This window comes from Panicum virgatum, chromosome 6K, assembly GCF_016808335.1.
Source record: "Panicum virgatum strain AP13 chromosome 6K, P.virgatum_v5, whole genome shotgun sequence".
NCBI lineage: Eukaryota > Viridiplantae > Streptophyta > Magnoliopsida > Poales > Poaceae > Panicum > Panicum virgatum.
The window spans coordinates 41366246-41384115 of record NC_053141.1 but is presented as its reverse complement, the minus strand read 5'-3'; the positions used below and the strand labels follow the sequence as shown (position 1 = coordinate 41384115).

Sequence of the window (17870 nt, the reverse complement as noted above, 5' to 3'; positions counted from 1 at the left end):
CAATCGCGTCTCATCCCGCGAGCGCATCGGCGATGGGTGGTCCCCTACATCGGAGCAGTTGAATCGCGTGATTGCTTCCGGTGCCCGTAATTGGAGGAAAGAGAATAAAATTATCACATCATAACTTAGCATTTACTGTACTACTTTACAGTTCACACACACTTGAAGGAAGTCACACCAGAAGGTGTAAAAAAAAAAAAAATGGAGCGCCGAGCGACCGAGCACGCCTCCGACGACCGGCCGGCCGGCGGCTACGCGGCGATGTTGGTGATGCCCCAGGATCGCTCGGCGAGGCGGACGCACTCCGGGAAGCGGAAGCAGTCGACGAGGTGGTCGATGGCCATGCCGGCTGCCTGCATGAAGGAGTAGACGATGACGGGGCCGACGAGGCGGAAGCCCCGGCGGACGAGGTCCTTGCTCACCGCCTCCGACTTGGGCGTCCGGAACGGGATGTACTTGTGGTGCCTGTACTTGCCCACCACCGGCCGGTGGTTCACGTGCCCCCACATGTACCCGCTGAACGACCCGAATTCCTTGGCCACCTGCACCCATGGAATTAGCACTTGTCCCTCATGCATGTCCTCGTTTTTTTTATTTATTACAAGTTTTTTTTAAAAAAAACAGTTCAGGAAGAAATAAATCATTTTTGCAAAAAAAAATCTTCAGTGGTTCATCTTTGTGTTGTGATTGGGGTGAGTTGAGCAGTTCAGTTCGTTCAGGTCCGTGGGTCGACTCGCCTTCTGGATGCACTTGGCGTTCTCGACGATGCACCGGACCCTGGACTCGGCCAGCTTGAGCTCCTTGTTGCCGCTGATCTCGGCGACGGCGTCCTCGTCCATCTTGGCCACCGTGCTGGGGTCGAAGTCGGCGAACACCTCCCTGATGATGCAGCCATGGCCGTTTTGATGAAAACTGACATGAACAGAGAGACTGCAAACTGGGGGCAGGAGTGTTCAGAGAATCAATCACCTGTACATGTCTCGCCTCTTGAGTATCTCGGTCCAGTTGTAGTCTATGAGCATCCCGGACAGCGACAGAAGCTCGAAGAGGCGGCTGCAAATCACCACGGAGATGGCCGGGATGAAGAACTGAAATCTGGGACTGCAGTAATGTAACTGTTACAGGTAAATTCGAGGAGAAATGTGGCGGTAAATACTTGTCGCTGTACACGGGGACGCCCCAGCACTCGTCGTGGAACTGAACGTACGCCTCATCTGCACAATGGTTCAATTTCAGTCAAACTTTTTTTTGTTGTTTTGGAAACTCACAGTTTTGCTTTTGTGTTCTTCCATTTTTTATACGTTCCTGAGTACTCACTATTTTGCTCAACAAACTACAACGAACCGGAGGCAAGTCCCTTTCTGACGAACTTGTCAACTGATCATTACTCTCACCAGCAAGTGGCCACTCAAAACTCGGTCAAATCAGTCTATCACTGGTCAGCGAAGTCGACACTTCGCCATCTTCTTAAAGCACAAGTTTGTCCCATTGTCTATCCAAACATTTTTTTTCGTTCAGATAAATTTTCTGACCAAACTTTTTATAGTCATTAGTCGGTGAAGAAACTACTTTTTAACTACTGTTTCGTTGCGTCATTATGCTATCCGAAGACATGCTTGTCTCCTGTAGACAAAGAAACAAATGTTCTCAAAAGGTGGAAGTGTATGATTAAAGGCCCCAACTTCTGTTTAAATATAATATATTATCCAAAACTGTCCACCCAGTAGAAACACCATGCTGATAAATGTGAAAAGCAATACACGAAAATGAGTGAAAAAAAAAGATTGGCAATGGACAACTCTCTTACCACTGTTCTTGGTGATCCAGCTGCACCTATGCAAGCTCCCCGGCTCGCTGCAATCGAAGTCCTCACCCCCTTCAACGTCGTGGTCGCTGGCCTTGTCGTCCTCCTCTCTCCTCATCTCCAGAGACACCAGCACATCGCCCCAGGGGCTGAAGGTGCCGCCATACAGAAGCGGCACCTTGGGCTCCCAGCTGGAGTTGGAGCTGCTGAGCGAGGAGTCGTTGGAGTTCTGCGACAGGGAGAGCGACGACAATGTGAGGTTGGAGCTGCTCCTCTGGATGCCCAGAGGGTAGATCCTCTGCATGTACTTGCTGGTCGCATTGCTCATGGCCTGCTGCAGCTTCCTGTCGAGGTTCTTCATGTGGCTGCTAGGGCTCTTCTCGAAGGCGTGATGATGCTGCCGGCTGTGTGCTGTGGTGAGCATCGTGTTGCCGCGAGGAGGGGCGCTAAGTGTTTTTTTTTTGGGAGGCAAACTAAGAAGAGGGTTTGAAATGAGTTTGTGAGGTTTGGTATGTGTGGCTGTGGGTCTATTATAAAGGGTTGAGAGGGTTAAGGTGTTGCGTCCTGAGCTTGTTTGGTAGCATATGGGCTTCAAGGTAGCTGCCTGAAAGCTTCCACCTGATCTTATTGAAAATGTGTGATGGTTTTGATAGTTTAGTGAGTGGAAATTGTTGGTGGTTTGAGATTGGGGGTGCATGCTACATGGATGGTCCTCCAGTTTTCATGGCTCATTCCTTCCTGATACTTGGTGTCAATAATTGCCTCTTTGGTAACTCAAAGGGGATAACTCGGTATTTTCTTTGAGAAGAAAGCACCTAGTTTAATGTAGATTTGATATACAAATTCATGATACCTATGACAGATTTTGCTGATTCGGTTTCAGTGATAGCCATCTTACATGGTTAATTTCATTCTGCCTTTTCTACTTGATTCATATACGGTAATTGGATGATCATTTGGCATGTTAGTGCAAATATATTTTTGTTTCTGTTTTTTTGGGGTGGCAAATCTTCTTGGTACTGTCTCCCTTGTCACAACAGTCGTTTTTTTTCTCTCCCAAAAGGCCATGATATAGTAACTTCAGTACCTTGCTATTAGTAGTAACTCACAACTGGCCACTACATTGATAACTTTGAAAAACAACTAGCTGTATTTATGACTTCGTTTCTTCTCTCAGACTTGGCAAACCTCTAGACGATTCAAAGATCATATGTGGCTAACTTCAGTCTGCATTTCTTTTTCAGTATCCCCTTTCCGGTAGTAATACTTGGCTAAGAAATCCTGAGCTAACTGCATACCTTTTGCCACAGTTGGTAACTTGTTATTTTAGCCACTAAAAACTGCTGGTGGTTTAAACATAGACGACATAGTACGTTTGCAGTTCCAGATTACATGGCTAATTTCATCCTGGTTTTCTTTGTCATTGATCGGCTTTTAGGTTGGTTTCATTGACCTAACAGAAACCGCCAACTTCCATTGATCGGCATTTTGATAGTTTAATCCTAGAAAATGCTAACAGTTTGAAAATCACAACAGGACACATTTGCTTCCTTGAACTTCAAATTTCACATACTCAGTTTTGTCCAAGTTATCTTCATCATATGACCACTGTACCTTTTGGCAGTTTCCAGAAAGATTGGCTAATTTAACCAGCCAGCTACATCGCAAGCGGTGATTCCAGCCCTACAAAGCTTGTCCTCACTGAGTGCATGCTTGGCTAGTTTCATCCCTCCCTTCTCTGTCACTGGTGGCTATTCAGTTTGGTAGTTTCATAACTCTCATAGGTTAACTTCAAAAACTTTTGGGCTAAATAGCATTGCTTAAACCTGACTCCACAGTAGCTCATGGCCAATTTCATCTCTCTAATCTCTTTCACTATAGCCTTTCCACAATTTTTCTTGTTTTTCAACAAGGCAACGAACCCCTCGGCGCTGGTACCTTTTTTTTTATCAAAATGCACCAAAAAAGAAATGTAAAGGTACTATGTGTTATTTTTGAGCTGGGATAGCTATACGCATTATGCTGGACGCTTTGGTTACGTGATTAGCTTTATCCTGCTTTCTTTATCACTACTGCAAAGTAGGAGTCATGTTTGCTATGCTTCTTCTTCCCAAGCAAATCTGCATTCTAGGGCCGAAAATCCATATTGTTCCTCACTTCCTCTTCCTAGCATTTAAATAAAGGTCCATGTTGTAAATATCTTCGTATTTAAGTGGTAATGAAATTTGTCATCAGATCATTATCATGTGTACCAAAAGAATTCCCCCCCTGAAACAGGTGCAGTTGCAGCATTTGATATGCACTTAATTAGCGGGTGGTTGTCTGAATTTGATGGAGAACAAAGAATTAAAATTGGAGTCATATATATATAATTCAATGACGAACATTTTGAAAAGAGAAGAAATAATATCAGAGGAGAAAAACCTTTACTACTCGTGAAACAAATGGCATGGTGGTCCTCGAGTTGCACCTAATTTTTGCATTCTCAATACCTAACTATGTGCACAATTATAAGACCTAACAAATTAAACAAGTGAGAACTAGTATCTGTGCTTTATGGAAAGACTTCAAGAAAAGCTAATATTCAACAAAGAGCCAAGGCTATGAGCCCAGTCAGCCGCGTGGCGCATGGACAAATCAAATACTCTCTTAAAGCTTTTCTTTTTTTTCCCTCTTTTCCATTTTCTCATTCTGTTTCTGTTTTAAGAGAGTGCTCTTCTTTTATTTAGTTGCGAGGTCACTAGGGTTACAAGTGACCCCTTGTCCAAATGGACAAGGAAGTGCCATCTTTCTATTCATATTTCATATATAACCAAGCTCTGGAGATGCTCAATGTGCGTGCGTTTCTCAAATGACATAGCTGGTGGAAGAAACCTTTCGATCAAACTTTAAAAAATCGGAAGCTAAGCTTGTGAGATGGCATCCAAGATTTGAGGTCCTAGTTGCACCTGTAGGCAGTGCAGCTGCAAGCATCACTTCTGAGTTCTGAAGAGATCAAATGGTGTTAGGATCAAATAAAATTCTTCAGACTTCAGAGTTCAGAAAAACACAATGTATTGCGGATGGTTAGTACGGGTAGGATGAGCTTGTCCAGCCAACTAAATGGCATAATAAAAAAAATGGTCTCCCATGTGTGCATTAGCTGGATTGAATTTGTAGGAAACAATTTGACAATTCGAGTTGTTAAACTTGCAGTACAGCCCTAACAGCAAGTATTAATGCCCTAGCTCATGGTGTGGTCTAGATCATCTCCCTTCCTTTTTGATAAGGAGAAGGCTGGCCAGTCCGTGTCAGGCTCTGCATTGTTTAGTGTTAGTGAAGCTGAGCTTCACTTGCCTACTCACCTAACTCTAGTAATGCGCCAGAGCTTCGAGAGTTGAGGCTACCAAATCATCGTCGACAAATAGTATACTTTATGAATAGGACATTAATACATTATTTGGACAAGAAATGTGCCACGTATCTGCATGACTTGCTCCATATAGTTCGTGCACAGCGTTCAAACTCTGAATCATTGCCATCTCATCGACGCGTGATTTTTCACAACTCTGATTTTTATTGAAAAAACCTTCAATTGCACAGTTCCAGTTTCTCTATAGTCTACTGCGCTCACTGAAGGAATTTAGCTTTTTTTTTAAAAAAATATTTCTGGAACTCTGACTTGCGCTTAAGAAGCGGGGAGTGCCCGGCTCAAATCGGATGAGGCAGGTTCTCAATGACAAGCCATGCCACCCGAGCAAGTACTTGGTCACCCCAAACCAGCCTCAATTAAGAAGCTATTTGGGTCAACTTCACCTGGTCATCTGTCGATGCTTCGAATCATTGGCCTGAAAAACAAGCGTTTGGCCATATGTTCCTATGCATCAAATAATTGATAATGGCTTCTTGATAGTTTATTGATAACAAAATACTGTCATTTTTACTGTTTAAGCATACTAGGCCTTGCATTCCTTTTCATGGGACTTTTTTTTTCTGAAAGGAAATGCATCTCTAATTCTATCCCAACTAGGAAGGCCACCCGCGCATTTGCGCGGCTAGATGTTACCATATCTAATGTTATATTTTAAATTATTTAATTATTTATATTTATTATTTTTGCAGTGTAAGTATATTTAAAGTTACACATTTTTAATCGGCTTTCATAAATCAATTTTTTTGTTGGCGAAAATCAAGATTTATTAAAGCTATTTTGAGGATCAATAATTTGATTTTATTTTCATACTCCTTCTAGGTTTGAATTGGATACCATTTTGAGATAGTTCTAAATTTATTGTTGTATACGTTGATTAAAAAATATTTAGTTTCACTAAAGTGTAAATTTTTTAATAGTACTCAAAGTTGTGTTTTGAGGATCGCGTCAATGGCAAAAAGATTATTATTCATTTGGAGGTAGTATTATTTTTGACATAAGAAATTTTTTGAGCACTTTTTAGATTTATGTGTTACAGTTAATGTTGTAGTTTAATATTTTTATTTATTTAATTTGGATTCTAAGTCAATGATTTGCGGCAGCTTCTTGACGTCTTCCTGGTACTCACCTGCTGGTGCTGCTGCTTGTTTGCTGTTACCTTGGTTGCTCAAGGGGAGAGACAAAAAGAAAATGTTTACTCTCTCATTCTCAGCTTAATTCGTAGAATCGCTAGAGCGTGTGAATCCTATTCACCCCAAACATTCATTTCTTCATTGTTGCCCCTAATTCAATAATAATTCCTCCACACTCCACACTCCACTGCTTTGCCCCTAATTCAATAACAATTCCTCCACACTCCACACTCCACCGCTGTGCGTCGTCCAGTCCGTATCCACGCTGGCTTATGGCCTTTCCTTTTTTTTTCTTATTTTTTCATTCCCCTTATCGTTTCCAATGGAATATGGATTTAGTGCACCTATTTTGCTCCTCTCTTAGCCTTGGGCACTCATTTAATCAATTCAAATATGCTGCAACTGATTTGACTAAGACAGTGAGATAAACAATGGTTGACATAAGATTGTTTCTGGTTTTTCAGCGCCATTTATTAGTTTCAACATGACTTTTGACTGAAATGTTAGTAAATGGAACACATATTAACTTTGTTTGTACATGTTTTGATTGTATGCTAAAAATAATATTGCAATTATTCAACTAAAATGATAGTATTTCTCAGTAAACTGTGAGACTACAACTTTTCTACTTTTTCGAGGGTGGTGTTGTGGTGTGCAAATATTTTTCTAAAGCTTGTCCTGAATTTTTTATCAATGTTTATGCCTGTAGAAAAAATGAATTAAAAATTATGATAGTAATTTTTAAGAATCTCCTAGTTTACCCAACGCTAGTTGTTTAGAGTCTCATTACTATGTTATATATTGGATTATATTAGTTTCTTTATAATGTCATGGTGGGCTATATTTAGTCAAACACAGTGATTTTGGGGCCGATTTTTATCATAATGGCAGTGGTAGGTAATTTTAATTTCTCTTATTTTCTCCGATTAACGTGGGAATTTTTAGGCTATGAGATCGAACGTGGAGGCTCCCTTTGTTGGCCAAATAATAAGATATCTCAGTACACTGTGAGACTACAACTTTTCTACTTTTTCCAGTGTGGTGCTATGGTGTGTAAATATTTTTCTGAAGCTTGTCCGGATTTTTTTTCAATTTTATGCCTGTAGAAAAATAAATTAAAAATAATGATCATAATTTTTAAGAATCTCCTAGCTGACCCAACGCTAGTTGTTTGGAGTCTTATTACTATGTTAAATATTGGATTAATTTCTTTATAATGGTATGGTGAGCTATATTTAGTTAGACACACAAGGGTATTTTGGATTTATTTTTATCATAATGACAGTGGTTGGATTAATTTTTTTATAATGGCGTGGTGGGCTATATTTAGTTAGACACACAAGGGTATTTTGAGTTTATTTTTATCATAATGACAGTGGTTGGATTAATTTCTTTATAATGGCGCGGTGGGCTATATTTAGTTAGATACAGGGGTATTTTGGGTTGGTTTTTATTATAATGGCAGTGGTGGGTAATTTTTTTTATTTTCTCTGATTAACGTGGTAATTTGTAGACCTTGAGAACGAACGTGGAGGCTCTGTTTGTTGGCAAAATAATAAGATAATAGATTTTACTTGTTAGCAGTGAATCAGTGATAGAGCTACCTCTCGAGATTCTTCCCAAGCGATGTGATCATTTCAAGGACCAAGAACTTTGGGCCTATAGGAACTCGAGCAATTTCTTTGATGTTCAGAAGAATTAAACTGTATACAGTTAAATTCTTTATGCTTTTAAGATGGCTACAAGACAGAATTGGTAGTTGAAACTTAGGACTCCATAGCACACATGTGGTTTTGGATTTCAGTGAGATTCTAGGTCCTTCCTTGATGGACATGCCATATTCATCTATCTTATCTTTATCATTGCAATCTTTAATCCGGCAGTTCAGAAGCACTAGATTAAGTAACAATCAGCGTTGTTACTTGCTTAAGAAAGAAATACCAGTGGTTTGAACTTTGCGCTTCATATACACATGACTCGTTTTCCCTGCTTTTCTTCATCAAGATAGCCTTTTACAACTTTTTTTATGGAACAGTAGGGGTCAAGTCCCTACTCATTTTATACATATACAGAAAAAATGTTCCTTTTCAATAACTAAACATTATACAGGTGAATCTAGCTATTCTACAACGTCTGGAAAATATTTCTGTGAATCTAGCTATTCTACAACGTCTGGAAAATATTTCTTCTTGCCCAATAGTGACTGGCAGATACTTGAAGATGAAGCCATTCTAGTCACTAGAATTGGTTTTCCACCCTGGGAGACAAAATTCGGGGTAACCAATAATTTTCACATCTTTTGACTAGTGTGGTAGGAAGTCCATGACTGGTGAAAGGCATACCTAAATAAGTGAAAGTCACAGATCCAATGGAACAGTCAAAAGAATGCTTATAGAGTCTGGATGAACAAATTATGGCGATCTAAGGATGACCATTTTTTAAAATCAAAGCCATCCGGTTTTGGCAAATCGGACCCTTTGATTTTGTTAGTCTGAGTCGAGATTTGCATATCCATTTTAGCTCTTTTTGTTTATGCGTTTTGTGTAAGGATGTGACTCCTCACAGGGTCCTCTCCATCTTAAAATTATAAAAGCCCAAGGCCGATTGAGAGACATCAAATCAACCCAAAAATCAATACGTCTTTACTTTTTATCCTCAAACCCTGATTTCTCCCCTAGATATTTCATTTGGAAGAAAATTTGGAATCACCACCACTATTAATGGAGGTGAGGATAGACAAATACTTCATTTGGATAAAAACCTAAAAAAAACTATTAGATCTACAAGAGAGTACATCTCAGCTCCCACTTTGTACCAGTGGCTTGTCGGAGAAGGAGGGGATCGGACCAGAAGGTGGCCATCACACACACATATATATATATATATATATATATATATATATATATATATATATATATATATATATCTATTAGATGGAAGGTAAGCTGTTTGGACTGAAGAATTAGAGCTGTCTGCCATCGATCACCTGTTCTCTAGCAGTAGTGCATGATGTGCATCATCTGATTACTCCATGCGCCTCGAGAATTAGTCAGTTACTAAGGCATGCATGCAAAGAAATCTTTTTTGAGAAGAGAATAACATGAAAGACTACCCACATTCAAAGAAGTGAAAGAAAATAACTTGATAGAAAAGGACTCCCCAGCTTGTTCCATGTACACTACCAACCCCCCCCCCCCCCCCCCCAATGCACATGTGCGCGTAGGCTCTTCAGTGTCAGTTCCTCGAAAATCTGTCACCAATACTTTATTAGAATGAACATCAATAATACTCTCACCAGTGGCAAATAGGTGACGTCTTATAGTTTCCTTAACCATTATTAATTTAGATTAAAAAAATACTTTTTTAGTTTATTTATTTGAAAATAATAATGAGTGTATTTATATCGAAGCTTTGGTTCAATCTTACTATTACTAATTGGAGGCTCCTTTTGAAGTCTCCAAGTGAAGCCACCTAGGATCCTAGGTGGACAGTCTAAAAAAAATAAAGAAATTCTATAAAATCTCACAAAAATCAGAAACATCCGGCCATCAATTCGGCAACTCTAATCATAATAACCATTGGATTTATTATATTTTTTAATAAATTATCCACCTTTGCCATTATAAAAATAGACTAAAGTAATCCCCTAAACATATATCTAAATTACCCATCTCTGTCATTATAAAAAATAATTTAAAGTAACCCCCTAAACATATATCTAAATTACTCACCTCTGCCATTATAAAAATAGTCTAAAGTAAACCCATAATCTTCATGTAAATTACCCACTTATGACATTATAAAATAATATCAAACGACCACCTAAATTTTTATACATTTTATCCAATGTTAACATAATAAAAAGTTAAAATGAACCCCAAATATTAATCAAAATTATGTTAATATAATAAAATCTTAAAGCGCATCAATATAAAATTCTAAATTACTATTCCTATCATTAGTAATAGTAATATTTATGTTATTATTTATATAAACATACTAACCATAATGTATTTGTCACAATATATTCGTGTATGAGATAAGAGATAAGAATACAATTTTCATATTGTTCACATAGTTCAAATAAAGTGTTCAGTTAAATATATATCAAACATATATGGAGGTGTGATGCAAAATGAGAATAACTAAACCTGTCACAGTTATTGCCATTACATAATAATAAATATGTATTTTTGCAGTATTGAATTAGAATATTTAATTGATGAAAGAGAGTATGAGATAGATAATTATTATATATCTCTAATTAGCCCGTGCGGGGAGCACGGGTTGATAGGCTAGTATATAATAGCGTGTCTTTCATATAACAAAAAACAGTGGTAGACTTGTGTTTTGGAGACCTGTTTCTAAATTTACGTGCACTTAGTTGAACATTTGGAACGAATAATTCAATGTAAAATTGCATCGTCATCATAACAATTGAACTCGCTGACATTATTATCCCCATCTATATTAGTTGCGGAGTCAGTAGGGTTTAGCAGTGACCTCTCGTCCAAGAGGACAAGGAAGTTCCATCTTTAGTTTTATAAGCCTAGAGTCTGAACCTGCTCAAAATGTGACACTGTGTGTGTGTGTTGCCGGCAGATCGAGGAGGCCTTTCCAGCAAATAGCAGAAGTGGAAGCCAAGCTTGGGACGGCATCGATCGGCATGCTAAGTCCAAGTTGCACTCGGAGGCAAGCAACTTCAACACTTCTTTCTCCCACCATCATGATAAGACCAAAGACTCATGGCAAAGCCTGAAGAAGTTTCCATTCTATGAACATAGCGAAATGCTATGCACATATTCTGCAGTTTGTGAAAGAAATCACCTAAGCAAGTGTTATTACCTACGAGTAACAGGAAATGCTACACATTCTTTTCTTTTCTTTTCTTGCAAAGAATGAAGAAATGCTTCTCCTGTTCCTTTCAAAAGAAAAGGAAAACAGAAATGCTTCATATCCACTAGCAAGGTGCTGCTATTTGCATGGAGCTATGGACTGCTAGTGTTCTGGTGAAGCTGAGGCAGCTCTCGATCACTTCTGCTCACCTAACGGCCCTGCCGGAAACACTCATGACCGTAGCTCGTTAGTGGCACTGCTTTACAAGGAATTGAGAGGCTTGAGCTGATGAGAGAGAATTGAGAGATCAACGAGCGAGAGACCATGCACCGAACCACCTTGCGCGGCAAGCCGGGCAGCTCTCTGACGACTGGACGATGCTCCTGATTGCATGACTTGCCCTGCACAACTTGCCGACAAGAGATATTCTGACGATTCTGCATGCGTGCTGGCGTCGTTGTACCGTGTGTGCGCGCCTGGTCGTCTCGCGTATAATGCGCGGGGTCCCTTTCACTGAGTCTGATCGTTTCGATCCTGTATCGTACAAGCTGCTGTTCAGCCTTCATCGTGTTTGAAGGGCTTAATAGAGGCAATGGATGCACTGATGCACAGCCTTCTCCATCCCAGTTAGGTTCGGGCGCCCTAGAAGTCCAAGTACGTGCTACAGGGGGGAGTCGTGAGGAGAAAGACTGAAAGAGTATTGTCGTCCTTTGCGCTCCCCTCTTGGTAATGTATTTTCATAAATTTGGTTAAAATTAGAAAAAAAAGTTTGATCTAGAACGAAGTTTGCACTGCACATGTACATGTACTTAGGGGTGGTAATGGGCCATGGCCTTAGTGGCCTCTTCACAGCCCAACAAGGCCCTTAAATTTTTTAGCTCAAAATTGTATAAGATTAGAGCCCAGCCTTTTTAGGGCCCGGCCCTTAGATTTTCTAGTTCAAAATCTTGGGCCCTTTACCACCCCTATACCTGGTTTTGCTCAGCTTTTCCTTATCAAACCTGGCTTGTGGTTGATGGTTATCTTTATTTTTGGAGCCTGTATTGGATATACAACGCTACCCCACCCCACCCCCCCACCCTAGTGTTGCTCTCCATGGCGACTTGGTGGACGACCCCGCGCCACCATCCGCCCCCACCTTAGCCAGCGGCGGTGGCTTGTAGCTGAGCCAAAGCTAGCTCGGCTCGCCTTCTCCCCCCTCCCCTCTCTCTTCGCCAGCCGACGGGGAGGTGGGGACATATCCAGCCTCCTCGGTAGTTGGATCTAGGATCCTTCGGGCCGGATCTGACTACGTGCCCCCACTCCACCGACCATGCACCAGCAACCTAGACCGTATTGTGGATCCGGAGGCTCGAGTGGTCATGGAGGTGTGGTCGTGCCGCCGTCGCTGCTCGCCTCGAGCCAAGCCGTCATCTCCTATGCACCGCACCATGATGGACGCACCGTCTTTGTGGGGACTGGGTCCGGTGCTCATTTGGCTTTGAGTCGACGGTTGCCCTCCCCCACCACTGGCGCCTAAGGGTATAGGTGGCCAAACGTGCCGCACGGCACGGGCACGACTCCGACACGGCACGCTCCGGCACGACACGGCTAGCACGAAGCCTTAGTCGTGCCATGCCGTGCCGGCACTACGTACCGGTCGCTCGGCCCGGACACAACACTAAGAGGAGCAAACCGTGCCGGAGGTAGGTTGGCTCAGCGGCGACGTGCTGACCCAGGCAGGACGTCCGGTAGCGGCGGCCGCGCCCCCCAGTAGCCACGGTCTCACTCTTGCATGCCGTCCTACCATGCACCGCACCGCCGTTAGCGTCGCCAGGTCTATTTTCACCGGACCTGGGCGCCGCCACCTCTAAAGGCCATCGGTCTCACAAACAGAGCCGCCGCCGCCCCCCTTTCGACTTCGATTCCGGCCGCCACGAGGAGTCCCCGCGGGAGATAAACACCAAAACGGAATCCCCATCATCTCCTCTTTCGTTTCCCCCACTCCCCGCGGTCTTCCGTGGCCTGGACCGCCGGGAATCCGGCCAACAGTGCCACCGGCCACCATGGATGTGAGATCTCGAGCTTTTGCAGTTTAGACCCCAAAGAAAGATGCAATTCTGTTGTGTTTCTTTATGTATTACGAATCTGCAGAAAACCTCTTAGAAAAATTAGATTTTTTAACGGCTAGCAGACAGGTATCGTGTCAAGCCCGTGCTGACCTAGTATCCGTGTCGTGCTGTGCTAGCACTGCGTGCTGGGGTTTTGGCCCACGCACTACACTACGCTCGTGCCGTACTGGCACTGACACTAAACCTATCGTGTCGTGTTTTTTAATATCGTTTTCCGTGCCGCCCATCTGACACAGCCTATTTGGCCATCTATAATTCTGGTGGCCGACCTTGCCGCCGGCTGGGGTGGGGGGGGGGGGGCATGCCCTGAAGGCCAGCCCACGGTCACTTGGTTCCAAATCTTGGAGTGGCTTCGGTCGTGGGAGTTTTCCGTGGATGTGTGCATCTTCGTCAAGTTTCCTTTGTGGTTGTGATCGCTTCTAGCGGATGCTTGGGCTTATGTTGTGCATCTTCATCAAGTTTCCACCGTACGCGGCAAGCCTCGGTCCAGACTCGAAACATGCATGCATGTACCGGATGCTTGGCGTGCATGAGACTTGCCCTGCGCAGCTCGCCGACGCGGATGGAGCCACAAACATTCTGATCGATCGGCCGGTACGGTCGTCGGTCGGTGGCGTACGCTAGCTTTCAGGCAAAAACGTACAGATATTCTGCCGCTCGCGCTCGATCGTGCATTCGCTGTATGTGTACACATAATTATATATATAATATATATATATGTAACCTAAGATACACTTCGGTTAATCATGTGCCCGTCTTTCCTCGCGTCCCTTTCACGTGGTGTAGTCCCGTCGGTTTTCGCTCCCACTCGCGGTCGAGTCCTGCGGTCTCCGTCGCGTGCCTGCCTAATCCCCGTCTTCAAAATTCTCCGTCCGTGACGGGGGCCGGGATACGGTTCGACTTGGGCCGCGGCTCCACGTCAGTCGCGGCGGCCCGCGCAACTCGCGCGCGCGCACTCTCATCGGGCCATTTCGGCTTCTCGTAGCCCAGCCCAATACAGGCTGCTCATGGGCCATTATTTTGCTAGACGGCGAAGCAGCGGTTTTTATATTTTATATTTTTGTTTTTTACAAAAATATATTTTCGATTTTGGAAATTTACAGGAATATACCCGGCAGCGGGGCGGCAGGGGCATTTCTGAAAAAAATTTCGTAGAGAAAATTGCGCGCAGGTCCCTGGGGGCGGTCGCACGGCAGCGGGGCGGCCGGCCCCCAGGCCGCTCGGCAGCGGGGTGGCCGGCCCTGGCCGCCCGGCTGCGGGGTGACCGGCCGTAATTTTTTCAATTTAGCCTTTTTTTGCGAAAGAATTTCACATATGTGACCTTTTTGTAACTTTTTGCAGAAATAGACTCTGGGGTCGGCACCGTAATATGTGGCGCCGAGATAACACGTCTTGGCGCCACAGATCACGGCATTGAGGTGCCACGCACGCACAAGCAATCTAGTGAATCTTCGAACTTGCCTTTAATATTTTCGGACCTTTTCAGGAGACTAGAATACTGTGAACCACACATCAAATATAACGGTAAGAATTAAGAACTAAAAACTGCATTACACAATGTAAACCATAGGAATTACATCAAAATACAATGTTAATGAAACACACATCAGACATGCAGTGGCATGGCAGAACCCGTTGCAACTACGGTAAACAGATTCTGAACTAAGCTAACATGCCTTAGGTAATTTAAAAAAACACAACAAACACAACAATGCAGCATGTCACTAGCACTAGGTAGTCCTAATAGCCGTACCCCCACGTAGCAAACTGCGTTGAGCCTTCTCCGCAGTATCCACCCATTACAGGTGATGCAGGCGGTGGTGCCGGAGGGGCAGACCCTTCTCCTTGTGATAAGGGCAGTTGTAGTAAGGAATAGTGCATGGTTCATCTTGTGAAGCGGCAGCATTGCTGGTATCATCTTCGTCGTCTTTGTTACCCTCGCTCACTTCCTCGTAATGGTTCACCTTACATTCTAGATCAAAGATCTTTATCTGGAGGTACTCGATGAACTCCTGAACTGAATCAATTGGTGCAGGATCGACCCACCTGATAAAACCACAGTTTTCTGGAGCATCTGAAGACTGCAAAATAGATTTCATGTAAGACTCTCAGTAAGACGAGCCACAGTGAGAAGACCTGCCTCGCTCAGCCTGCATCATACAGTGCACAAATATTAATACATTATATAACGAAATGTATAACGGATAAAAACAGAAAATAGACGACATATCACCTGGGCACCCCATCGTGGGTCTACAGGAACCAACTCTGCAGGTGGACGTGAACGCATCACGTTTAGTTCTTGGTGCTGAACCTTCGCAAGAAAGAACCGGTGACCCGAGTCTATTGTTGGGTCTACCAACACAGGAGTAACCCCGGCCATACCTACCACGTAAGATCAAAACAATACAATACAATCACACACATCTAAATATTTCTAATAGTTCCTTATATTTCCTAAATAATTTCTAAGATTTTCTAACAATTTATAATAATTTCTAATAATTTCTAACATTTTATAAATTTTCTAATATTATCTTGTAATTTTTAAGACTTTCTAATACTTCTCTAACAATTTTTTAGTACTTTCTAATATTTAATCTAGCAATAATCACTACTAACATTAATTAATTAGATTACTAATGTACTATATCAATGCTAATAACTACAAGTAACTACACCTAAATGTACCACTAATCGGTCCTAATAATAATTAAACTGATTGCTAATCTACAGTTTCAACAAAATAGTTTCTATAATTTTGTACAATTTTCTAATATTTTCTATAATTTTCTAACATTATCTACAATTTTCTAACATTTTCTATAATTTTCTAATATTATCTTGCAAATTTTTTGATTTTCTAATACTTCTCTAACAATTTTCTAGTATTTTCTAATACTAAATCTAACACTAAATGTACTATATCAACGCTAATCACTATAAGTAACTGAACCTAAATGTACCACTAATCACTCCTAACAATAATTGAACTGATTGCTAATCTACTGTTTCAAAAAAAATAATTAAAACATAATCTATTTATAAAATGTAGAAAATTTTAGTTACCTACAGTCGCCGGCTTGAAAATCCGGCAGGGCTTCGCCGCTTTGCCTCTCCCTCCCTCCCTCTCTTTTCTTTTTTTTCTGGATTTTTAGTGAGGCAAATGAGGGGTGAGGGGCAACCAACACCTTATATAGGGTTGGGGGGCTGATCGCCCCGCAGGCAGGCGGCCAGGGCCCGCCACTCCCCTGCCGGGCGGCCTGGAGGGCTGGCCGCCCCGGTGCCAGGCGGTCGGTCCTCCAGGGACCTCGGCGCAATTGTTTGTCGACTTTTTTTTTAGATAAACCCCTACCGCCCGGCTGCCCGGCTGCGGGGCGGCCGGGGCATATTCATGTAAATTTCGAACACGAAAATATATTTTTATAAAAAATAAAAATAAAAAATAAAAAAATAAAAAACCGCCGGCGAAGCATACCGCGGCCTGTCTCTAAAGTATGTCTGTGGCTTTCTTGAAGGGAATTCCTTCTTGCTGACCGTGGGAGGCGAACGGCTGGCCGAATTTGCGGGGACTGCCCTCCTCGTGGGCTCGTGGCAAAGATGCTTACCAGAAATGGAAAAACTGAGGCAGTAAATTGTCTTGTGCTTACTGGTTACAGCAAGTAACACGACACACGATGCATTTGGAAAAAAAAACAAAAACGTCAGGTAAGAGCTCTCAACATTTTCCACAGAATCTAGCCTTTTTGTGTGATGTTAAATTGAGGTGAGCTAATAGATAAGTAGTGGTGCGCCGTACGTGGCATAATCGGGAAAGTATATTTTGTGTGTGTATTATGTCGAGCAGAGTCGTACAAAAAGATTAACAAGGCAAGGAAACAAAATGCATGTCCCCACCAATTATAAAATGGTAAAACGCACTCTTGATAAATAATATGTGCATGCATGCACCTGGAGCTTTGTGAAAAATCAATGAACAACAGACTCATCAAACGGAGGAACGAAACAAAGAGGTGTCCAAAACAGCGTGCCTTTTCGATAGGGACATCGTAGCATTTGCACCAAACCACAATGATTGTTTGGATCAATAAGATCAATCTTTGACGTTTCTAGTAATGTGGAAAGTATTTTGTGATTGTTTGGAGCTTCTATATTTGTTTACGATGCCATTTTCTAGGTTCAAGTCTTCTATTTGGTCTTCCAATTTTATTGCGGCCTAAGATCCCCCCCCCCTTCACTTTGATCAAATCAATCTTCTCTCAATCCCTCTGAAACCGTATAAGATGGAGCCTATCATTTGCAGCAAACCACTAATAACCTATCAATATTTATTATTCAAGATTTCGACAGCCTGAGTAAACAAGAAAGCTTGGCTCATATCACATATAGGTACTGATAGAAATGCACAAGTCTTCTAAAGATTATGGTTACCGTAATGTTTGTTGAATCATAAATCAAGAACCAATAATGAATGTTGGGCACGTCAATGTCTAGGTCTTTCAAATAAAAAATTAAAAAACAAGAATCAAGATCTCTATATTGGACCATTATGTGTTATATTTGTTTATTTGCTGCTA

At 42.1% G+C, this 17870-nt stretch overlaps 1 protein-coding gene across 2 annotated transcripts; it reads right to left on the bottom strand.

Annotated features, from left to right (window-relative positions):
* Window positions 1–90: 90 nt before the first annotated feature.
* LOC120712716 (DNA-3-methyladenine glycosylase-like) lies at window positions 91–2323 on the bottom strand. Of its 2 annotated transcripts, XM_039998577.1 has the most exons (5): window positions 1808–2320; window positions 1157–1214; window positions 970–1053; window positions 738–879; window positions 91–542 (listed from the first exon to the last, which is right to left on the bottom strand). In XM_039998577.1, exons 1-5 carry the CDS (start codon window positions 2226–2228, stop codon window positions 252–254), a joined length of 996 nt encoding a protein of 331 aa, XP_039854511.1. In that variant the 5' UTR covers window positions 2229–2320; the 3' UTR covers window positions 91–251. The 2 variants fall into 2 exon arrangements, with proteins under 2 accessions (XP_039854511.1, XP_039854510.1); XM_039998576.1 differs by having other exon boundaries at window positions 970–1214; window positions 1808–2323.
* Window positions 2324–17870: the final 15547 nt, after the last annotated feature.